Source organism: Malaclemys terrapin, chromosome 3, assembly GCF_027887155.1.
Source record: "Malaclemys terrapin pileata isolate rMalTer1 chromosome 3, rMalTer1.hap1, whole genome shotgun sequence".
NCBI lineage: Eukaryota > Metazoa > Chordata > Testudines > Emydidae > Malaclemys > Malaclemys terrapin.
Genome location: NC_071507.1, coordinates 171,442,118 through 171,467,746, shown reverse-complemented (window position 1 = coordinate 171,467,746; position 25,629 = coordinate 171,442,118). Strand labels below are relative to the sequence as shown.

General features: G+C 39.2%; 1 protein-coding gene across 5 annotated transcripts in view; it reads right to left on the bottom strand.

Moving 5' to 3' along the window:
- Window positions 1-25,629, bottom strand: part of SNTG2 (syntrophin gamma 2) — a 461,693-nt gene that overhangs the window by 255,828 nt on the left and 180,236 nt on the right. For 4 of the 5 annotated variants that reach the window (XM_054024597.1, XM_054024598.1, XM_054024601.1 and 1 more), the window contains exon 2: window positions 284-421. In XM_054024597.1, the coding sequence (XP_053880572.1) occupies window positions 284-421 (138 nt within the window). Of the gene's footprint in view, window positions 1-283; window positions 422-25,629 lie in introns of those variants that run through there. The other variant, XM_054024600.1, reaches the window with a different exon arrangement.

The window sequence follows — 25,629 nt, the reverse complement described above, 5'->3', positions numbered from 1 at the left end:
TAACCTAACTAACCATCTCTCTGGTGGTGAAATGCTGCATTCTCAGTATTTATATGCCAGTCCCTATTTTCCTTGCAGTGTTACACTTACTAGAGTAGTAGAGTTGGAAAGGAACCTATGGTGGAATAAAATATTATTTTACACACACCCACAAATATTGTTTCATTCTTTACATATGTCTTATTTGAAAGAATATCTCACATTCTGATAACCTCGTATTTTGATTATTTGGGAACACATACACATATATCGTTGGAAGCAAAATAGATATAGAAGTACTTACATTTGTACTGTGATCACTTCCACTAATGCAGATGACATCTTGCTTTTGAATTGTTAGTACCTCTTTTGTAAGCTTCAATTGGATGTCATAGGCATTTTCAGACCCTTCATCATATAACAATGCAATACCTGTTTTAGTCTGTGGAAACAAAGTACAAAAATACAAATAAAACAGTTTAAGTACAGGAGCATTTTATGTTGATAAATAATAAAAGGTCTTTTCATTTCAGTAGCTTTTGCACAAAAATGTACATTGATTAAAATAGTAAGTGGAAGATCAGCTTGCTTTCTGAGGTTTTAAATTGATTCAAATGTTCATTCAAGGGCTGGATCTTCATTCATACAAAGGCCTATTTACACTTATCTGGCAGCGTAAATGAACCTTCAAGTGGGTGTAAGTGTAATTCATTCCCACTTTAAGACCTCTTTCCACTGCCAGGAGAAGTGGGTTCAGTGGAGTGTTCTATTTTGGAAGGATTTTTTGTTTGTTTGCTTGCTTTAAATATACATGCTGCCAGGTGTTTTATTTAGAGAAGGCCAGGTTTAAAGAAACGAACATTGCACTTCGAGTGGACAGTGGTGAGGTTTGTGATGGTCTTTCATTCCTGGGGGAGTTCACTCCAGAGTCTCAGACTGGCCTCAGACTGATCCTCAAGGAAGTTCAGTCTCTGGCACAGACAAGCTTTACCTTTACTGTCCAGAGTTCCATTGTGCAGAGGATTAACATTTTACATCCCAATTTCATATAGAGACAAACACACAAATTATATATTTCAATTTGTGAAAGTCAAACTAGATGTCTACTTCTGAAGTTACAAAGACTTAAATGTTATGTATCACAGTGAATTGAAGTACACTGTCATCAGAATACTAAATGGTAAGCTACACTGAATAATTGAGATATGCTGGTTTAACTACTAAAAGCCATCAAAATATAGCTGGAGCCAAAATAAAAAGTATTTTTCCAAGTTTTTTGTATAAGATTGTGTGCAGAATACATTACATAAGATAAAAAGCAATGTGACATAATGCCACCTGAAATGTCTAAATACATTAACAACAGAAAAATTAACATTTCCACATTTTGGTCCTCCCATGTGTCTCCAGTGTGAGAGATTTGGTTTAATAATGTTTGCAGAATTAGGACCAAAATATCTAGTTGGTAATGTCAATGGATCAGAACATTTTCAGAAGATAATGAGCTTTAGACAAATGATTCTATTTGCATTCTATATAGCAGAGAAAAACCAAAACATCTATTTTCAAAGCAGAAATTAGTGATTGTGTGATTGTATTTGAGTTACAACATTTATCAGTCTAGAAATTATTAATTTGCCCTTCATAGTGGTAACAAAATGCTGTGATTGTTTTTATTCCTACTATACCAAACAGTTGATATATACATATTCACACTGTCTGATAGATGCTGGTGCAGTAGAACATCTGTACTATTCACAAGGGAAAACATTTTCATGTCCACCATGAGTCATATTTTCCCTGATTTACAAGTCTTCTTAAGTCCATGATTTGGCATTTTGATTTTTTTTTTCTTTGAGTGATTTAGGTGCTAGCACAATTAAGGATCCCATCACAACTGTGGAAAATGAGATTAATTAATTAGTGCTCTATTGACTTCACAGGAGCAGATTGTAAACATCATATTGGAGGTTGGTAGATTTTAAAGCCAAATGAGAGCAACTATAATCATGTAGTCTGACCTCTTGCATAAAACAGACTATAGCATTTAATTTAATGATTCCTTTAGTGGAGGAAATGTAAAGTAATGCACATTGGAAAAAATAACCCCAACTATACATACAATATGATGGGGGCTAATTTAGCTACAACAAGTCAGGAAAAAGATCTTGGAGTCATCGTGGATAGTTCTCTGAAAATGTCCACGCAGTGTGCAGAGGCGGTCAAAAAAGCAAACAGGATGTTAGGAATCATTAAAAAGGGGATAGAGAATAAGACTGAGAATATATTATTGCCCTTATATAAATCAATGTTACTCCCTCATCTCAAATACTGTATACAGATGTGGTCTCCTCATCTCAAAAAAGATATACTGGCACTAGAAAAGGTTCAGAAAAGGGCAACTAAAATGATTAACGGTTTGGATTGGGTCCCATATGAGGAGAGATTAAAGAGGCTAGGACCCTTCAGCTTGGAAAAGAGGAGACTAATGGGGGGATATGATAGAGGTATATAAAATCATGAGTGATGTGGAGAAAGTGGATAAGGAAAAGTTATTTACTTATTCCCATAATACAAGAACTAGGGGTCATCAAATGAAATTAATAGGCAGGAGGTTTAAAACAAATAAAAGGAAGTTCTTCTTCACGCAGCGCACAGTCAACTTGTGGAACTCCTTACCTGAGGAGGTTGTGAAGGCTAGGACTATAACAGAGTTTAAAAGAGAACTGGATAAATTCATGGTGGTTAAGTCCATTAATGGCTATTAGCCAGGACGGGTAAGGAATGGTGTCCCTAGCCTCTGTCTGTTAGAGGGTGGAGATGGATGGCAGGAGAGAGATCACTTGATCATTGCCTGTTAGGTTCACTCCCTCTGGGGCACCTGACATTGGCCACTGTCGGTAGACAGGATACTGGGCTAGATGGACCTTTGGTCTGACCCGGTACAGCCTTTCTTATGTTCTTAGGAAATCATTGTACCCTGAAATGTAATGGACAATATCAAGCCCAATAATTTGTGATCCAATTTGAGCATTTCCTTTAAAAAGACAGTGTTAAATTTCACATGCTTTTTCTTATCTGATTTTTGTGTTTTATATTATATTAAAGAGAAGTAAGCCCTCGGCATTCAATGCACATTCCTCAAAAGTTTTATAACAAACTGAAGGTACATCAAATTTGGGACTTAAATTTTTTGATAATATTTTAATTTCTGTACCATTAAGGAGGATGTTCTTTGGTGATGGTTGAAGAAGGATTAGGCCTGTCCTACAATAGAAAATTAAGTTGGTTTAACTACACCTGAGTGGTGTAGTTAAGCTAACCTAAGTCCCTGTGTAGACAGTGGTAGGTCAACAGAAGAATTGTTCCATCAACCTAGCCACCACCTCTCATTGGCATGGATTACCCTATGCCAATGGGAGAACCCCTTCCATCGGCATAGGTAGTGTCTACACTGAAGCGCTACAACGGCACATCTGCAGCAGCACAGCTGTGCCACTGTAGTGTTTAAATTGTCGACAAGCCCTCAGTGTCCATTAGGAAGGTCTGAAAGAAGTGCAACTCTGTCTGAGAAGGATGTAATAGTTCTTTCACTTCCTAACATTCCAAAGTTTTCAGTACCTTGATATTATCAATACTGATCAGATGATTTACTAATTTTTTTTTGTAAGTGACTGTACAGGCATTACTGGTAAATAAAACTGATGCCCTATGCAATAGCAGATACATCTCTACCCCGATATAACATTGTCCTCAGGAGCCAAAAAATCGTACCGCATTATAGGTGAAACTGCGTTATATCGAACTTGCTTTGATCCGCTGGAGTGCGCAGCCCCACCCGTCCCCGGAGCACTGCTTTACCGCGTTATATCCGAATTCGTGTTATATCAGGTCGCGTTATATCGGGCTAGAGGTGTATTTTTAAAATGTGGAAGAATACCTTTGTAAAATCACCTTACTCAAATTCAATTTTATTCATAAAATATCCCCTTATTGTTATATTTGACCCTGATAGCCCATCATTGCTACTACTTGCACAGAGACACCATGAGAGAACAGAACTCTTTAGAACACCCTACATAAGCTCAAAGGAGCACATAATGGTGGCTAGTAATTGTTACATGTGTTTTATAGTAATCCAGTAAATATAACCCGAATTTCTATTTGTAATAGCTTATTTGGTAATGAATGGAATGTGTGGAGTAACTGATTGAATTCCTTAGCATTTTTCATCACACCGTTTCAACTGAAAATCTGAATGGAGCTCCTCTCTTCCTATTAGGACCCATTACTCACCACATTTTCCATCCAGCTCTTGATGTGATCTAAGGTGACATGCAGCAATATCTTATTTGCTTTCCAAATCAATAAGATTAATCTAGATTTCTTTCAGCCCTTCAAGTTTGCCATTTTAGATCATTATAAATGGTTGTGTATCAGAGTTCAGGCATTCACCTGTTCACTCAGTGTGTTAATAGATGCCATAAGTAAAATAATTCTATATGCACCAGTCAGGATTTTGTTAGGACAAAGTGCCTTTTCGAACTAGCTCATTTTAATAGGGACTTAGTCTTTGCATGTATGGGCGTATACTCCATGATAGCTATCCTAATGTTCATTGCATTTTTAATGTAAAAACAAGTCTCTATTCAGAGTAGTACAGCCACCTCAGCAGCTAGCTCCGGAAAGGTCTGAGGCTCCTAGGCTATGAAGGAGAGGTTTCAGAGGGAGATGTATCTCCTCAACAGTGATAACAATGATGAATTAGGCATCATGGGATAGATTTTCAAAAGTATTCAGGTGTCTAAAGATACAGCTAAATGCTTAATGGAATTTCAAAACGCTTCGATGTCTGACTTCCATTGAAACCAATGTAAGTGCCTATGTACTTTTGAAAATCCCACCAGCTGCCTATGTAACCCACAGACTTCCTGGGTGTGGTGCTCTGTCCCCTCTACTGTCACCAAGACTACTTAGAGATTAATGAGTCTGTGCTGCAGCCTTAGCTAAGGGCCACATGTCTTTTAGCTCATGTAGTAGAGGCTCATGCACTAAGCTCCAGAGGTCCCAGGTTTGATCCCAATGATGACGGGGGTCTGTCAGCGTTACAAGTGGGGGCTTGTCTGGGATTTCAACTGGGAAGTCTCCGAACCTCTGGACGTGCTTCCTCAACTATGGGAAGTATGTAATCTACACACCTCTTGGGTGTGGTGCATCCGAAGAAGTGAGGTTTTTACTCACGAAAGCTTATGCCCAAATAAATCTGTTAGTCTTTAAGGTGCCACCAGACTCCTTGTTGTTTTTGTAGATACAGACTAACACGGCTACCCCCTGATACTTGTCCCCTCTAGTGGCACCAAGACCACTTAGAGATAGCTGAGGCTGCAGAACAGACTCATTCAAGTGCCATATGCCTTTTACCTAATGCACTAAGCTCCTGAGGTCCCAGCAGGGCTGGTTCCAGGCACCAGCCGACCAAGCACGTGCTTGGGGCGGCACCTCATAAGGGGCGGCCAATGTTGGAGTGGCGGGGGGCGCTTGTGGTGTTTTTGTTTTTGTTTGCGGGGCTGCGCTCAAGGGGTTTTTTTTTTGTTTCGATAGCGTGGCGCTGGGGGGAGGTGGGAGTATGGGCAGCGCGGCGCGGCACGGCACGGCGCTCTGGGGGTTTGGGCAGCCCAGCACGGTGCTCCGGGGGGGCGGGGATTTGGGCGGGCCAGCCCGGTGCGGCGCGGCACTTGGAGGGGGACGGGGGTTTTGGCAGCCCGGCGCGGCACTCCGGGGGTTTGGGCAGCCCGGCGTGGCGCTCGGGGTTGGCTGGCCCAGCCTGACCCGGCAGTCCGGGGGTTTTGGAGGCACAGTGTGGTGTTCCGGGGGTTTGGACAGCGCGGCATGGCGCTTGGGGTTGGGCAGCCCGGTGAGGCGCTCCGAGGGTTTGGACGGCCCGGTGAGGCGCTTGGGGGAGGCGGGGGTTTGGGCGGCCCAACGAGGCACTCGGGTGGGGACAGGGGCTTCGGCAGCCCAGCGTGGCGCTTGGGGGGCTTCGGCGGCCCGGCACTCCAGGGGGCTTCGGCGGCCCGGCGCAGCAGTCGGGGGTGGGGGGTTCAGTAGCCCGGCACGGCGCTGAGGGGTGTCAGTGGCGTGGCACTCGGGGGTGGGGAGGGGTGTTACGGCGCGGCAGCACTCTTCTTTTTTGCCTGGGGCAGCAAAAAAGTTAGAGCCGGCCCTGGGTCCCAGGTTCGATCCTGCCCGCTGACTACCAAGGTCTGTCAGTGTTACACCTAGTTGCCTCTTTAGGTGCTTTTGAACATCTAACTGGGTGACTGCTTATATTGGGTATGGTCCAAAATTATCCCCTCCTGGAGTTTTCCAGTTACCCTTTTTGACCCAAGTGGTGTGTCAAAATCTGGGGACCTACAGATTGTTTCCATTAGGAGAAATTGATGATAGAGTCACGTGTTTTTCTGGTGCAATCCTGTTTAGTTACAAAGAACATACAAAGCCATTTTCCTGAATACAGGAGGAACCAAAACAACAGTTTGCTCATAGCACTAATCCACTTTCAGACAGCACTTAGGTCAATGTAAGGCAGCTTATGTCGAACTAACTCTCTAAGCGTCTACACTAAAATGTACCTCCAACCCATGTAACTTGCCCACTAATAACAGTTAATAACACCATCTCCACTGTATAGCCTCTCTTATATTTGTATGTCAGTGTGGGGCATTTTGGGACAGCTTCTGAAAGGCAGCAACTGTCAATGTAAGCAACACAATATCTGCACTGATACTGGATCGACCTAACTACATTGACCTAAGCGCTACACTTCTTGTGGAGATGGTGTTATTAACTGTTATTAGTGGGCAAGTTACATGGGTTGGAGGTACATTTTAGTGTAGACGCTTACAGAGTTAGTTCAACATAAGCTGCGTGACATTGAGAGCTTTTGGGCTATGGGCAAGTCTACATTACAAAATTAAGAAAACCCAAGTTATATCAATGTACAGCCACTGGAGTAATTAAATTGCTTTTGCATGTCCACATTATGTTCCTTGTGTCAACGGTGCACGACCTCACCAGGATCACTTGCACCAATTTAATTGTCAGAAGCTGTTTGCCAGAAGCTGGGAATGGGAAGAATCACTTGAAGATTACCTGTTCTGTTCATTTCCTCTGGGGTACCTGGCATTGGCCACTGTGGTAAGACAGGATACTGGGTTAGATCGACCTCTGGCGACATGTGCCTGTGTTATGGTGTGGAGACCTCTACTGTTTCATAAAGAAGCTTAACAGTTTTTATAGTTATCTTAAATGAAGAGTGGAAGTTGCACCCACTGGCTTTAGTGATGTTTTGGCCAAGCCAAACCTTAATTCTTAATGTAAATAAACCCATCACTAAACATGATTCTAAATCCAAACTGTCCTATCAGGTTGGCTGTTGCTAAGGTCACTCTGTTCCTGTCACTAGTTCTCTCTGCCTCAGGGGGTCTTCCATCCCTTTAATTACCTGGGTTGGAGCTAATAGGTCTCACATGCCCTGACAGACTGAGAAGAAAAAAAGGACCATCTCCCACATGCAATATCCTACAATCTGTCCCTGTTTCATTCTCCTTGCCATATTAACTGCCATTAATGCTTTTAGGTGTGGTAAATATGTATTCCCAAAACTCATCTCTTCTAATTACTGGATTCATTTTAGTTTGGTTAAAGAGTATGTTCACTTCTGAATGTTTGCTTCTGGCCTGGTTAAGTCTGTCAGTCAGACCTTAAACATAGTTCACTCTTTTCTTTAAATAGAAAAGATAGATAAAACTTTCCACCCAGGGGCTGCCCATTAGCAGTCTGCCATGAGTTTCCTTTACAAAGGAGTGAACAAAATCTACCTCAGTCCATCATGATTTAGAGAGCTACAGGTACCTTTTTACAAGTTTCAGCTTTGACCAGACAGCTCATGTTTTTGGTCAGCAGTTGGCAAAGGCAGGATTTTTTAGTGAAAAATCACCTTCAGATTCTCTGCTCATGGTCCTTTTCAGTGTGTTTTCTTATGCAGGTAGGCTGTTATCATCTTCCTTCATTACACTCCCCCCAAAATTTATCTATTAAAAAAACCCCATTTGCTCCATCTAAATATAAGCCCCTTCAAGCAGATTCAGAGCAAATAGTTAGGAAACAACTTAGCAACCACTCCTACAAATTCCACTGCATTCTGACTTTGGTTTTCTTCGGTTAGAAAAATATATTCTATCAAATGAAAGCACACTCCTTTTCTTTTTCCAAAATCACAAGATGAACCTGTACCAAAAAATGTACAGAAATATTTTTCTTCTAAAACATTTTAGCCAAGTAAAACCTTACAGTAAAACTCTCCAACACAAAATACGTACATCACACTTTCGATTTGCATTTACTTACATCTGTATTTTTAACATCTCAAATATTGAATTGCATTAGGGGAGGTGTTTCTCAACCTTTTCAGGTTGGTAAATGAACCCTTATTCAAAACAAATATTTTTGTTACCCCCTTACATTTACTGTAAAAGGAAAAATAGCAATGGTAACAATGATAAGCCTACATAATTTATTTGTGTATTTGTTTCAAGAGCATGACAGAAAATACTTAACTCTGAAGGGTAGGACGTGAGAGGAGTGGGGAAGTGAGACTTTTCTTAGTTTTGGGTTGTAATACATTTTTTAATGCTTGCATCCCGGGCTGCCTTTCATGACCCATCCTGGGAGGTATTTAAGACCCAGGCAGACTGTGAAGAGCTACAAAAGGATCTCTCAAAACTGGGTGACTGGGCAACAAAATGCCAAATGAAATTCAGTGTTGATAAATGCAAAGTAATGCACCTTGGAAAACCTAACTCCAACTATACATATAAAATGATGGGGTCTAAATTAGCTGTTACTACTCAAGAAAGAGTTCTTGGAGTCACTATGAATAGTTCATCCACTCAATGTGCAGTGGCAGTCAAAAAAACGAACAGAATGTTGGGAATCATTAAGAAAGGGAAGAAATACTCTTTTGTTAAAAGGATCCTGTCTTTGTCTCATACCTAAATTGTATATATTCCTGTAGTTTGGTTTTAAACATCTATTCTATACAATCCCAGCTAATACTATAAGTTGCCATAAAATCTACAACCAGGTGGGTAGGTCATTATTATGTTTCAATTAAAAAACAAAAACACCAACCTCAACCTTATTGAGAAATAAGACAGAAAAAGTCATATTGCCTCTGCATAAATCCATGGTACGCCCACATCATGCATACTTCGTGCAGATAGGGTTGCCCCATCTCAAAAGAGATATATTAGAATTGGAAAAGGTTCAGAAAAGGGCAACGGAAATGATTAGGGGTATGGAACAGCTTCCATAAGAGAAGAGATTAATAAGACTGGGACTTTTCAGCTTGGAAAAGAGACAAGTAAGGGGGAATATGATAGAGGTCTATAAAATCATGACTGGTGTGGAGAAAGTAAATAAGGAAGTGTTATATACTCCTTCTCCTAACACAAAAACTAGGAGTCAACAAATTAAACTAATAGGCAGCAGATTTAAAACAAACAAAAGGAAGTATTTTTTTCACACAACGCACAGTCAACCTGTAGAATGCCTTGCCAGAGGATGTTGTGAAGGCCAAGACCATAACAGGGTTCAAAAAACAACTAGATAAGTTCATGGAGGATAGGTTTATCAATGGCTATTACCCAGGATGGACAGGGATGATGTCCCTAGCATCTGTTTGCCAGAAGCTGGGAATGGGCAACAAGCAATGGATCACTCGATGATTACCTGTTCTGTTCATTCCCTCTGGGGCACCTGGCATTGGCCACTGTCGGAAGACAGGATACTGGGCTAGCTGGACCTTTTGTCTGACCCAGTATGGCTGTTCTTATATTCTTATATTGGGAGTAGTAACCCACTGGTTGAAAAACACTGCACTACTGCACTGAGTGAAATCCAGTCCAAGTGGATAAAGCCTGAGTAACTGGGCTCTATCATGTGGCTGGAAGTTAAATCTACCATTCACTCCAGGCTGGGGACAGAGTGTAGATCTGCAGCCTCTCTTATACATCATGGCAACTATTCACACCAATTATGTGGAGTGCTATTGCCACTGGATCTTTGTAAATGTGTATTCCATGGGACTCACCTGGCCCATGCCAACAAACTTTTGCTCTGAGGAACTTGTGTGCGACTGCTGCTCTTCATAACTCCAGTGAGTGTTTTTTTGTAGTGCAGATCATTTGCTGTTCCTCTGAACCATGAATTTCACCCTTAATAAATATTTATATACTTGTTGTCTCAATGATACAGTTGTTGGAAATACATTTACAGATGAGATTCTTCAGTATAGGAAAAAGTCACTTCGCATCATACTTGCAGTGTATTGCTCTCATACTAAGGGATTTAAAGGTCACTTCAAAGTTCTTTTAATCATCAATAGCTATTTATTCTGCCTCAAACAGCAGATTATTATGAGTGACTAAAACTCTGAATTGGATTTTCTCACATGCAAGAGCAAAAGTCAATACATCCTGGGATTTAGTATTATTATTAAAGTTGACTGCAGGACAACAATTCCATTTGTGGCAACTTCCAAGGTTTTGAAATTTGTTTTCATTCCACATTGGAATGAAAACAAAATCCTTCAAAGATTTTATTTTGAAAAAACAGAAGAGAGAGTGAGTGTGTGTGTGTGACCAGACTATGATGTGGGTCCAAAGTCCCTGTTCTGCCTGATTCAGAGGAGTTTTCCATCCCAGATTAAGCAGAGCAGGAGCTTGAACCTCCGTTTCCTATGTCCCAGACCAATGCCCTTGTAAGCGGCTCAATGGTTCCACTATTGTGGGAAATTTTCCTGGCTTCTATACTATCCCGGTGGAATTGGATAGTGAAAAGGTCCAAGTCTCCACCCTAACTCCCTTTACCCAGATCTCTGCCTGACTTCAAGGTCTCCTCGCCCTCTCCTTCATGCAGCAGAGTCCTTGTAACCACAATAAGGCTGGGCTCAGGATCCCTGGGAGGTAAGTCTCCCACTGTTTCGATGAACTCCATTGTGGCAGGTGGCAGTACAATACTCCCTTGTTAAAAGGATCCTGTCTTTGTTTCATACCTAAATTCTATATATTCCTGTAGTTTAGTATTAAACATCTATTCTACACAATTCCAGCTAATTCTACGAGTTGCCATAAAATCTACAACCAGGTGGGTAGATCATTATTATGTTTCAATTAAAAAACAAAAACACCAACCTCAACCTCTCCCTCCACACCTGGCGCCCCCACCCTAGAAAAAAGAAACCGAGAACTGGAATTAGAGTAAAAGAACCGAGTTAGAGCTGAGACATAAAAATACATTGTCCAACAAAATAAATGGTCAATGCAGTCTCAACAAAACCAAACTACAAATTCCCACTAATGAGCACAGAGCAAAAGCATTATATTATAGTTACATTATGAACAGAGCAATTTGATTACTTGCTCATAATGAAAAAAAAATCTGCTGTGTAAAGTAATATAGGTACTAAAAAAATGGCCAACACACATACAGGTGGTTATCAAATCAAATGAAGTCTCTTCAAAAAATACTCTTGCATCTATCAGTCATTATATTCATCAAAGGTAGGAATGACAGAAGACTACAGAAGCAACTTGCACTTCAGTTGCATGTTCTATCAGATGAACCAAAGGAAAAGGTTTTTGCCTGTATTGAAGCTACAGAAATAAGGAAAGTAATTAAAAAATATGGTCAAGGACAAAGTGCGCTTTCTGTATAATGTTTTATGACATCAAGAGAAAGTGTCTCCACAGTTTTCAGCCAAGTGTTTAAGTTAAGGATTAAGAGCTCTCAATCAATAGAAAAGCAGTCTTCAAAAAGGAAGAGATCAGGGTCTGCATGAATTTTTTACTCTCTGAGGCAAAATATATGCCAAAATACTGGTGCACAGTTTATGTGGGGTAATCTTCATTTGACAAAGCAAATATATATATATATAAACTGAATGTAGGTTGTGGAAACCTTAAAGACTGTCACTGCAGGGCAGGCTATCAATCCACAAAAGGCACTGAATGGACTATTTGAAACAAGTTTTTGTGAGGTTTGACTTCAACTGTGGCCATTAAAAATGAACTATGTGAAAAAAATTATCGTACACAAGATGCCACTACTTCTGTTGGCTAACAAAACATTGTTATCAAATTTCAGAGATGAGACGATCATTCATTGCCTAGCAACTGTAACCATTATAAAAATGCAAACTCCCATGTAACTCCCTGATATAGCATGGGGGTGTTTATTGTGTGAGATTCTCATATCTCAAAAGATAGATTTGTATACACTGCAAACATTATGGTCATTAGTAGATTATGCTGAATACTAGAATGAAATTCTGCTAGAATCAGTGGTGTGAATGGAAAATACAACAAATCTAGCTCTTGAATAAATATATATGTTTCTTAGGTAGACAATGTATTTTCTTTATGTGATTATTACCCTTTTTGCATACTAAGCTCTCAGAAATGTAAGTGTTTTGCATACAAGAAAGATTTGGAACTTTAAAGGTTAATTCTTTTAAAGGTTAGGGCCACAATTTAGCAAACATCATTGACTTTAATGGGACTACATAGTTAAGCATAGTAAATGCTTTGCTGGATCGGGGCCCTGGTGTTCAGCACTTTGGAGGATCAATCCCAAAGGAAAGTTCACTATATTATTGCAGATGACTATGAATTTGTGACTCATGTGATTCATGAAATATTATGCAATTCATTAAATATTTTAAGACCAGTCAGATACTGTTAAAAAGTGTGCACCGAATAAATTATTCAATGAAAAACTATGACATTTGTTGAATTTGACAAATACTATTTGACCAGCTTAAAAAGTTTTTAAAAAATCCCTATGTTGCAAGAGAATTCAGTAAGACAGAACACTACTCTGTTTGCAGGCTGCAATGCTTGCCTTACTTAGAGTAGATTTTAGATTTTAATAGCTTGTTTTATCTTAAACTCCCTTATATTCATAGTGAGTGTTATATATAGCCAATTAATTGCAAGGAAAAAAATTAATAAATATTAAACATCAGTATTTCCTGGCCAGGACTACGCAAATATTATTTGCAATATAACCCTGCAGCCTTCTTTAATGAGAAAGTAAATATCAAGTATTTAATAAAGCAGACCATGTAGTTATCCTTAGATGAATCACTTATAAACAAATATTCCTTAATCTTCAATTCAGAAGATTTTACATGATCAAGAAAAGAGGGAGAACAATTAATATGGCTCTTATTTTTAAAGAAATTGTATTTGTTCTCAGAATCCTTCACACGTGGTCATTATTTTTTTCTACCAAGAAATGGAGATGCAATGTTGTATGTTTTGCACCTGGGCATAAAACAGTCAAGACATCACAAAGCGCCCTGACGGCAATAGCAATTATGTGAGATGTGATTCATATAACTTAATTCCAATAAAAAAAAATAACTCAAACCAGGGGAAAGTAAGTGGCTGCCTGGTCAATATTATAAATCATAGTTTGTGACAGAAATGTTTCACTCTCTCATGGTGGAAAAGCAAACAAATACATCGAAAAGGCAACACAAAGTTAATTTCTATCCAATAATGAAAAACAGCCAGTCTTAACTTTTGACAGTGGGTAATTTTCAATGTCACGTAGCCAGAGTTTTCAGACCTGAGGCATATATAACCAAACTGACCTTATAGTGGTCTGACCTTTAGCTAAGATGTATTTGGAGTATGCATGTCTTCTCTGCTCAGGCATAATACCATATTTATAATCTTCTTGTAAGAGCAACTTGCTTCCCCCCCTCCCTTTTTTTAAACACAGCTTTGTTGTTGGCTACCAGGAGACAGCTGAGGCTTGTGATCCTAGGGGTTGATTCATCTCCTCTTTTCTTACCCATTTTGGGTAGGTTCAAATCAGATTTTAAACTGTAAACCTTGACAGAAACTGGATACCATACTGCACCCTTCCTGAAATCTGCAATGGTGGAGAAAACTTTAGTCTGATGCTTTTGTTCAGCCAATTTAAAAGGCAATTGCAAATATCCATGAAGGTGACCATAAACAGTCAACATGGATTCACCAAGGGCAAGTCATGCCTAACCAACCTGATTGCCTTCTATGATGATATAACTGGCTCTATAGAAAAGAGAAAAGTGGTGGACATGATATACCTTGACTTTAGCAAAGCTTTTGATATGGTCTCCCACAGTATTCTTGCCAGCAACTTAAAGAAGTATGGATTGGATGAATGGACTATAAAGTGAATAGAAAGCTGGCTAGATTGTCAGGTTCAACGGATAGTGATCAACGGCTCAATGTCTGGTTGGCAGCCAGTATCAAGTGGAGTGTCCCAGAGGTTGGTCCTAGGGCCGGTTTTGTTCAACATCTTCATTAATGATCTGGGTGATGGAATGGATTGCACCCGCAGCAAGTTCACGGATGACTTTAAGCTAGTGGTAGAGGAAGATAAGCTGGAACATAGAGATAGGGTCCAGAGTGACCTAGACAAATTGGAGGATTGGGCCAAAAGAAATCTGATAAGGTTCAACAAGGACAAGTGCAGAGTCCTGCACTTAGGACGGAAGAATCCCATGCACTGCTACAGGCTGGGGACCGACTGGCTAAGCGGAAGTTCTGCATAAAAGGACCTGGGGATTACAGTGGACGAGAAGCTGGATATGAGTCAACAGTGTGCCCTTGTTGCCAAGAAGGCGAACAGCATATTGGGATGCATTAGTAGGAGCGTTGCCAGCAGATCAAGGGAAATGATTATTCCCCTCTATTCGGCACTGGTGAGCCCACATCTGGAGTACCGTGTCCAGTTTTGGGCCCCCCACTACAGAAAGAACGTGGACAAATTGGAGACAGTCCAGCGGAGGACAATGAAAATGATTAGGGGGCTGGGGCACATGACTTATGAGGAGAGTCTGAGGGAACTAGGCTTATTTAGTATGCAGAATAGAAGAGTGAGGGGAGATTTGATAGCAGCCTTCAACTCTCTGAAGTGGGGTTCCAAAGAGGATGGAGCTCGGCTGTTCTCAGTGGTGGCAGACAACAGAACAAGGAGCAATGACATCAAGTTGTAGTGGGGGAGGTCTAGGTTGTATATTAGGAAAAACTATTTCACTAGGAGGGTGGTGAAGCACTGGAATGGGTTACCTAGGGAGGTAGTGGAATCTCCATCTTTAGAGGTTTTTAAGGCTTGACAAAGCCCTGGCTGGGATGATTTAGTTGGGGTTGGTCCTGCTTTGAGCAGGGTGTTGGACTAGATGACCTCCTGAGGTCTCTTCCAACCCTAATCTCCTATGATTCTATTAATATAAAATTTGGTCCAATAAGACTATAACTACTAAGGTGGAGTGTATTTTTCAATATTCACCACAATTTTTAAACAACCATAACCACAGATTTTTAATATGAGTTAGCGATATATTCTAAGTAAATACCTGACATTTTGATTAAAGCTAAATTTATCTAAATTTAAATCAATAGAGAAAGGAAAGATTGTTTTTTAAAATAGGAAAATGTGATTGTGTAACCAAAAAAAAATTGGTAGAAGGGTGGGGAAGAGTTATAGAATATGAAACTAGACTTAATTCATACTTTGAAAAGGTCTAGATTTCAAGAAAACCGTTCTTTTGTTTCTTGGAATATGTGCATTTACTGATAATCAAATATTTAATATTATTTACAAAAATTATGTAAGTGGTTTATGACAATTTATAATAAGATGATGAAATAATTTGAAAAGATGTTCACAATACAGAATTTTTAAATGTCCAGTTTTATTATTTACATCACATCATGTTACATTTCTCAACTAAAACCTTAGTTAAAAATAGCCCTGAGATTTAATGTTGGTATTTTCTCTTAATGACATTAGTCTTGCAATTGCAGTGATTAACAGGCGGCTCACAAACTGTGTGATCTTAATCATTAGAAAATAAGAAGTAATGTCTTGTTTAATTACTGGAGGAGCAGTATGTCACCAGCTAATTAGATATGATTGATTATTGTCATCCTCACATGCCTCTCAAGACATCAGACACAAACATTTGAATCCTATAATGCATGTTTAGAATGAACTTTCAGAATGTCTCTGAATAAAAATTACAGGTTTAAAAAATTAAAATGTCTTGCTTTCTAATCAGCATTGAATAACATAATGCCATGGCAGCTGAATTTACTAAAGTGTAATGAACACCACAGAAAAAACTATATTAGAATATTTTAATGGACTGTTTTAACTCATCACTAATTATTGATTATACCCCATTTTCCACGCAAGTGGACAATGGGAATGGGGTGCCAATGGATTCAGTATTTCTAAGAACTATTTAAAGATGCACCAATTTTTGCATAAATGCTGTTGCTATTTGAACAAGAAACCTTGGACTTCTTCCTACTAATAAAAGTTTAATTTGCAAATACCGTAAGACTATCCTTTTTTGCAGACTACTTGAAACCTGGCTAAAAACTGCCCTGATAGTTCATTTTACCATTGCTATTAATGTTATTGTTCAATCTGCACTGACAGGTCTTTGATTCATACTTCTTTCTCCCCCACCTATAGATATGTAAACAAAGATGTGAATGAAGAGCATTTCTTCCCAGGATTTACAGCACTGAATGCACTTCAGGAAAACCCCAGTCTGTTTTCTGTATCCAGAGTACGTACGTATGACAAGACAAGTTATGGTCCACTGTTTCTACCATAAATTGTGGGCTCTGCTTCATTTGTTGGTGTCTGTCCAACTCCCACTATTCTTTCCATTTATTCTAATTGCTCCACCATTCTCACATACTTGTTCAAGCACCTGCTTCTTCTACCAGACCTTTCAATCTGACTCTGATTCTGGGTTGCTCTGCCTAGGCGAGATAGCCAAAGCTGTCTCTAATGACTTAATTTCTGAGATGTCTCAATAATAGTAGCATCTCCCTCGGTGTAAGTGACATAGGTTTATGCTACAGTTTCATTAGTGTGAATTCTGATATGTCATTGTAATTCTGGTGTTTCGTTATTGTGAAGACCCTACAATGTGCTCTCTTCCTCTACTTTTGGAGTCTCAATGTTTTTGTAGTAAGGTTTAGATACAGACTAATCACAGGATATTATGAGATTTTAAAAAACAGTTTTCTGCATTGAAGTAAGAATCTAGAAGAAAAACCCTTTACTTTCATCTATAGTTATTGTTTTTACAGGGCAGTTGCTCAGATAAGCCCCTATGTTAGAACTGAAAGTCCTTCTAGCCATTTATTTGGCTGGCAGCCTGGAAAATGAGGAGCTACTTCAAACCCATGTTTATCCAAAGGCTTAATGGCTTTTCCAAGTTTATCATCTCTTGCCCTCCCCTTCTGCGTTGAGTCTTGACAATGAAGCTCAACTGCAATACTAGGATCAGTTGCTTTTTTTATTTTCTTTATATATGTAACAGAGAGGAGACAAATGGGGTGGGTGAACCTGGCTGAAATGGTCAGAAAAAAATATGGCTTTAGCAGCAGTATTTCAGACCAATATGAAAGGGGATGTTTGAGAGTCAATTGTGAGCAGTCAGGAGAAGAACAACAAGGAGTCTGGTGGCACCTTAAAGACTAACAGATTTATTTATTCGGATGAAGTGAGGTTTTTACCCACGAATGCTTATGCCTAAATAAATCTGTTAGTCTTTAAGGTGCCACCAGACTCCTTGTTGTTTTTGTAGATACAGACTAACACGGCTACCCCCTGATACTTGACACCATGAGTCAGGAGAAAGTTACAGTGGACAAGGTACCACGGGCACAGATGAGAAGGATAGCAATAGAGACCATGAAGAAAGAGGAGAATGTAGAGATGTTAAAGAGGAAAAAGCAATAGGCTGGTAGTAAGTGGAGGAAAAGAGAAAAATCAAAGCTTTCTATCAAAATTACAATGCTGGGGGACCAAAAAAAAAGGGGGTGGGTGGTAGCTGACAGTGGTGACTGAGAAAAGATGGGGTTAGGTGCAAAGATGAGAAGTTAAGTTTGAATTGTGAGCCATACATTCAAGAGCAGATGTCAGACAGGCAGGTAGAGATTCAAGACTCAAAAAAAGGAAGGGCCCTGCATATAAACTGGTCACATTCCCTTTCAAGACAAATTCTCAACACCTTAAATTCATAAAACAACAAAGATTCTTGGAACAATCTGCATCACTTACCAATGTCTGTGCCTACTTCTGTATGCAGTCCTTAAAACACCCTCCCTGTGACACTTTTTTCTTTTAAATATTTTTTAAAATGCAAAATGTTTCATTTACAAATATGAATGTATATATTTCATTCTAGCCCTCCACTGCCACTTGTTGTCTTATTTTGTAAACTTTTCAATATAGGGGTCATATCTTCGTGTTTGTATAGCTTCTACTACAACAGGTCCTGGCTTATGGAGAAGATGGGAACAAAACAAATGTACTAATAAAGTGAGAACATTCTGTAAGAGTATCAAGATCTGGAGGAAAGGATATCAACTTCAATCAACTCCAATAAAGGACAAAAATGGAAATCTTTTCACTGAAAAGAATATAATTATAGAGAGATGGAGGGAGAATTTTAATAAGGTCCTTAATGAAAAAATTGATAAGAGGTGAAAAACTAACATCTGTTTTCCAGACAACTGAACCACTTGTTTTTTGTATTGTTTTACCTGACTCCAGGCATCTACCAATCTATCATCAAATTCTATTCTCACATTCGGTGAAAGACTCTGTCCAGTTCTCCTGTCTACAATTCAAGAAGGATGTTGATAATTTGGAGAGGGTGCAGAGAAGATTAAATGATTAGGGACTGAATGATTGAAGGATTTTACATGTTTTATAGCAATAGACTAAAGGAGCTCACCATATTAGCTTAACAAACAGGAGGTTAAGGAGTGACTTGATTATAATCTATAAGTACCTACATAGGGAACACATATTTGCTAATGGGCTTTTCAATTTAGCAGAAAAAGGTATAACAAGATCCAATGGCTGGAAGAAAGAGCTGGACAAATTCACATGAAATAAGGTGTAAATTTCTAACAGAGGATGATGAACCACTGGAACAATTTCCTCAAGTTCATAATGGATTCGCCATCACTGGTGTTTTTCAATTTGAGATTGGAAAAAATTTTGAAAGGCATGCTCTAGTTCAAAAGGAATTATTCTGGGGAAGCACTATGGCCTCTGTTATACAGGAAATCAGACTATATAATCACACTAGTCCCCTTTAGCCTTGAAATCTGTGAATCTTGGAATGTTATCTTTCATACGTCATCTTCTGTGTCACCATCAAAACCTCTAATCCATTACATATATTAAGCCAAATTCAGCACTGATATAGGAAGGCCTAATTCCATTTACTTCACTGGAGTTTTCTCTGTTTACACCAGGAATGAATTTTACCAAGTAGCACTAACTTCAAACTTTAAAGCAAATATTCATTAAAACATATTGATCATTGCACAAACATTCAACAGGAAGGAACTCCTGTCATTGATGTAGTTTTACCACAGAAAATCCTTTTTAAATCAAGTACACACAACACTGCACAAATACTTTATGAACTACACCAACTACTTTGGAAAAACATGCCTTTTATCTTCACTTTTTATGTTAAAATTAAGTTTAGCTTAGTTGTGTGATACATTTTTAATTCAACCCAGTGGTGATGGCTTCTTTGTTCCGCTCTACAAAAACATTTTATATCATCAGCAGAGTTACTTTTACAACGTAACTTTCTAAAAATTGCTTCTTCAGCTGGTATCCCTGGGCTGGGCAAAATGTCATTGAAACTGTTAAATGTGACCACCACTCTTCATTTAAAATATCTGTAAGAGACAGTTAAGCAACCCCGCACCTGAAACAAAGGCATATGCGACTCTGCCCAGGTATTTGAACAATGGGCAGAGGACTTTGCTGGGTATTGTTCTGAGATAAGAGTGTGTGTGTGTGTGCAAGGGCACGTCTTCACTACCCGCCGGATCGGCAGGTAGTGATCGATCTATCGGGGATCAATTTATCGTGTCTAGTGTAGACACGATAAAATCGATCTCCGATCACTCTGCCGTCGACTCCGGAACTCCACTGCAGCGAGAGGCGGAAGCGGAGTTGACGGGGGAGCGACAACGGTCGACTCGCCGCCGTCCTCACAGCCAGGTAAGTCGAATAGCGTAACTGAAGTTGCGTATCTTAGGTCGACCCACCCCTCCCCCCGTAGTGTAGGTCTAGTGCAAGAGGGAGTGGGGAAGGGTGGAAAGAAAAGCAGCAGGAAGCTCAAAGTAATATTAGTTAGACCAAAAGGGAAAAGTGTAAAGATTATATTGGAGCTAGCTTGTAGTTGGGTCTCTACTTGGAAAGAAATGAACAAAAGAAACATTTTGTTCCTACCTACATTTTCACCTGGAGAAGAGAGAGAACACTTCAGGAAAAGAGTGGACTAAAATAATATTTCATTTTATTTTTGTTTGTGAATAATTGTCTGTCAGGCTGTAAGGAAAACAACAAAAACTCATTTTATGCTGAGGGCCCTCCATTTTTTTTTTTTTTGGCTTATTCAGCACTGACAGAATGAGTGGTATCTAATAACCTTGATTGTGAACTGCTTCAAGGAATGTGTGTTTTGGAAATTAATTCCCATAAAGTCTTTTATAGCAAATATGCACTTCTCTTGATCAATGAAATCTGTCATATGTATAGATGAGCTGTCTTTATGCTGAATAGTGCTGAGTACTTTTGTATTGACATACTGTAATCTCTTATCCATCGTGTCTTTGCTTTGCTGGCTTTCTTAGGAATTACTAGAAACCTGACTTTTCTATAATCCTTTTCTAACAGATTTCTCATCTATGTGACAGCTTCCAAGGACATACAGCTTTGTGCTGACCTTGTAGTTTAAAGTGTTTCTTGTTTTTATTTAGCCTTTGATTTTTACATAGATATTTAAAGATTTACAAGATTTTATTACAAATGGCATAACCTTGTACAGGGCAGAGTGGGGAGAATGAACCTGTGTAAGGAGACAGCAGTGGAAGAAGAATGGTTGAGAGGAGGCTGAATAAATATGTTCGGGGTGGGGGGAGCGGGTGGAGATAGAGAGATAGGAAAAGAAACAGACAATTCAGGTGAAGTCTTATATTTTATGGCTGGAAAGCTGAAGGATAGTGCATACGTGTATGTACATGCACTCTGTGGAGGAGGGTCAGCTTGAGAACTAGAAGTCCTGTGTATATACTGGGATTGATCATGTATGTATGTTTCTGAATGGGGTTGTTGGGGAAGTCTGTGTGTGTTAGTTGATTCTGGGCAGCTTCATGTGTCTATGTATTTGATGGATTTTTGCAAGTGGTGTCTGTGTTTAAGAGATTTTGGCGGTGGAAGATATAAGAGTGTGATTTTGTAGATGGAGAAGGAAAGCATATGATAACTTTTGGCAAGAGAGGCTATGTGAGAGGAGAGGAAGGTAGGGAGAGTACAAAGGAAGTGTAAAGAGGGAACAAGAACAAGAGGAAAGGAGTAATAAGAAATTGACACCTGGGGGAAGAGGAATAGAATACAACAAAGGAAAAAGGGGATGGAGGGGAAGAGATGAAGAGAACATTGAGTAAAAAGAGAAATGGATACACAGAGAAAATGAATAAAATAATGAAAAGGAAGAGGGAAAATAACAAATACAAGGGAAATAAGTAAAGCTTTTTAAAAACACCTTAACTGTAAGAGTAGATAAAAAGTTATACAATAACATACATTCTTGTCTTTTGATGAGTGAACTCCATAATCTACTAATCCATAGGAGAACCATATTAACTCTGAGCAAAGTTTGTATGTAAAAAACACACGTGAGCAATACAAACCGGGACTATACATAACAGATTTAAAATGTGATGAAAATGAAAAGTGTCATAGTTATTAATAGCCCTGTCTAAAACAATGGAAAACACAGATAGAACAATGCTAGCTGAACCCATAAAACCAATCTAATGAGCAAACTGGACCCTGCTCAAGATATAACCTTGTTTCTACCATTGTCAAAGGATTCCTTTTGGTCATTACTAACGTGTGCCTGTGGCACCACTTTCTACTTTTTCCTGACTGACTGGTGCCAGTGGCACAGATGCACTAGCCAACTTAGGATCACTGCTACGGCTGATCGTTGATTATATAACCCCACATAACTCTGAAGCAGACAGATATTATTGATGGCTTGTACTCAGATCAGTGATTCTTTGTGTGTGTAGAAAAAACATTCCCCACCACATACTATAGTTAGACTGTCAGATGGTGGCAAACTGTGAAGTGAGAGGAATTTTATACTAAAAAACCAGAAGGTTCTTCTATTGTATTTGGCTATGAATAGAAGAAACAGCTAAGAGAGCCTTAGCCTTGCTGAAAATGCTTTTTCCTACTACAATTTGGTTGCTGCTGCTTCCACTTACCAGGATCACACTTGTCAATTTTCATGTACTTCTACTGCTGATCTGTGCCTTTGAAAAACTATGTGAAACCTGTTTTGTGACAAGTTTCAGAGTAAACTTGTTTTGTGAGTTTCCTGCTAAGAGGGGCAAGAGGGAGTAACCTCCAGTCTTCCTCCTTTGCTTAGGTTTTCTTCATTTGCTGCCTGTTAGAAGACTCACTCTACCCTTCCTCTTCTTCTGTTTCTCATAGCAAAAGGACACATCTGATTTTTTTTATCAAAGGTCCTTATTTGTTTTGTATTCAGATAAACTTCAGTTGGCTTTAATGAGCCAAAATAAATAAAAACAATGGGGAAAATAATCTTAAATAAACTTCCTCCTTTATTTACATACAAAACCAAGTTTTGGCACATATGGGAGTTTTTGTATGGTTGTTGTTTTTATTTTGTTTTAATTTCTGGCACAACTTTAGATACATTCCACAAAATCCTAGTGATGCTATCCTGGCCCCATTGAAGTCAATGAGAGTTTTGCCTTCAGTGGGCCCAGGATTTTATCCTAGGACATAACGAAGCAGAATACATCCAATTTTGCCACAAATGCTGACATTTCAGTGTCATCTTCATAACCACTGGCAATATCATAGTGTCACTAAAACACCATCCCCTATGCTTGCTTTAATGCTCCTAGAAGATTTAGTGAAAAAGAGCTAAGACTTCATTCAGGTTTTAACAAATATGTTTAGACCCCATCAGAAAAGTAAATCTGAAACCCTTTTCCCCCTCATATAAGATGTGAAGAGAATTTCAGTGACAGCTTGTGCCCAGCATCCTAGTGCACAGAGTAAAAGGCAACCATACTAGACTATAAAATACCCCTGTTGCCAACTGTCATGATTTTATTGCAGGTCTCGCAATACCTGGACTAGAGAAGAATTTCACCTTTTTAAACAAAAGTAAGTTTCTATTCCCCATGGCTTTTGACAAAAGCTTGAAAACATGACCCGAATGCAACCTTCAAACACCAGAAAGAAAATAAAAAGAACCCACATTTTATTGTTCATTTTAAATCTTGTAAATTTTAAATGGATCTCAGATTTTGGGGCCTGACTCAAATTTTAAATGTCTGGGGCTGGCAATACTGAAATATTTATCATAAAGATTAACAGCAGATCAATGCAAAACAAAGTTCAGACTTGTACCACCATGTAAAAAGGGATGGATTTTAAACTGAAAAATAAGAACTTTATGTCAGACAACAGGGAAAGATTTTTAAGAAAAGTATAATTGAGAGGTGCAATTAATTACCATGGAGATATTCAAGGCAAAAATCAATGATGATATTCAAGAATAGTCAAGAAACATTCAATCAGATAAAACATTCATGTAAATGATGTACTGAGTACAGTACCATTAAAAACACAGGGGATGAGACTACATTATCCAGCTAGTCTTTTCGGACTTGAATTCATTTATACCTATTCAATTCTGTGCTTGTCTGAGACTGCGAAAAGCATGACCAATTAATGCAGTGGAGTTTTTGTGATCTGTCACTTGAGCGAGACTTGTTAACAAATGTCTTTATTTAGAAGTAACAGGGATACAGTAGGGTATTTAGAAGTGTGGTAATGTGCTGACCAGATAAGATGAAACTGTAAATGTTCGTGTTAAAGTCTTGTACATAACATTAATGTAAATAACAATTCGAGTCTGGAAACATGCCATTGATGGGAAATTGATATCAGATTTTGTACATGGCCGAGTATAAGGCCTGGTCTACACTAACCCCCCAATTCAAACTAAGGTACGCAACTTCAGCTACGTGAATAACGTAGCTGAAGTCGACATACCTTAGTTCGAACTTACCGCGGTCCAGACACGGCAGGCAGGCTCCCCCGTCGACTCTGCGTACTCCTCGCACCGAGCAGGATTACTGGAGTCAACGGCGAGCACTTCTGGGTTCGATTTATCGCGTCCAGACAAGACGCGATAAATCGAACCCAGAAGTTCGATTGCCTGCCGCCGAACCAGTGCGGTAAGTATAGACAAGCCCCAATACTCTGATACTTTCAAGGAAAAAGTATTTAGTTTTACATTATTATTCATGGTTCTAGCTAAACATATAAATCAAGCGAAATGATGCAATTGAATTAATAAATCTAAAACATGAAAGTCTGCAAAGAAATCTTTTATTCTCTTAGATTTTTTGTTTGCCTAATCTATATCTGATTGCTATGTACCAAATATATGAATTCCTTAAAGGACAGTAAAGGAATTACAACCCTTTGAAGTCTGTTTCTTTAATCTAGTAGTACCAAATCCTTCCATGACAGGTTCTGATCATGTAGAAACAATGCCTTCCACCAAGGCAGGGCTGGCTCTAGTTTTTTTGCCTCCCCAAGAAAAAAAAAGGGACCTCGAGAGATCATGTAGTCCAGTCCCCTGCACTCACAGACGGACTAAGTATTATCTAGACCAGTGGTGGGCAGCCTATGGGCCGCAGGTTGCCCACCACTGATCTAGACCATCCCTGACAGGTGTTTGTCTGATCTGCTGTTAAAATCTCTAATTTTACATTGTTGACTCATATTTAGCTTTTGATCCACTATGACCCCCCTGATCCCTTTCTACAGTAATCCTTCCTAGGCAGTCATTTCCCATTTTGTATGTGTGCAACTAATTGTTCCTTCCTAAATGGATTACTTTGCATTTGTCCTTACGCAATTTCATCCTATTTATTTCAGACCATTTCTCCACTTTCTCCAGATCATTTTCAATTTTAATCCTATCCACCAAACAACTTGCAATCCCTCCCAGCTTGGTATCGTCCACAATCTTCCCCACAGAGAGGGAGGTGGTCATCGGGCTACTGCAGTCTGGTCTATGAGCAATTACAGAACTATCTGCATAGGAATAATTCCTCCTTCATCCCACCCCACCCCCATCCCAAAGTCCTTAAGTATCTTCTGGCCACTTGGGATGTTCAGTGATTTCAGGATCTGGCCCTTAATGTGAAGAAACTAATAGAAGGTTATCACCACATTTTAGGGGGAAAAAATCATGTAATTTAATGGTGGGGTCAGTCTTACTGTTTTACTTAAATTTTGGAAAGTGAATGTCAACCATGCCATTTGCAGTAGCAAGTCTTTCCACTGTAAGTCAAAGGATAGAAGTGCCTCAAAGAAAGGTATAAAAGGCATGGTTTGTGTTAGATA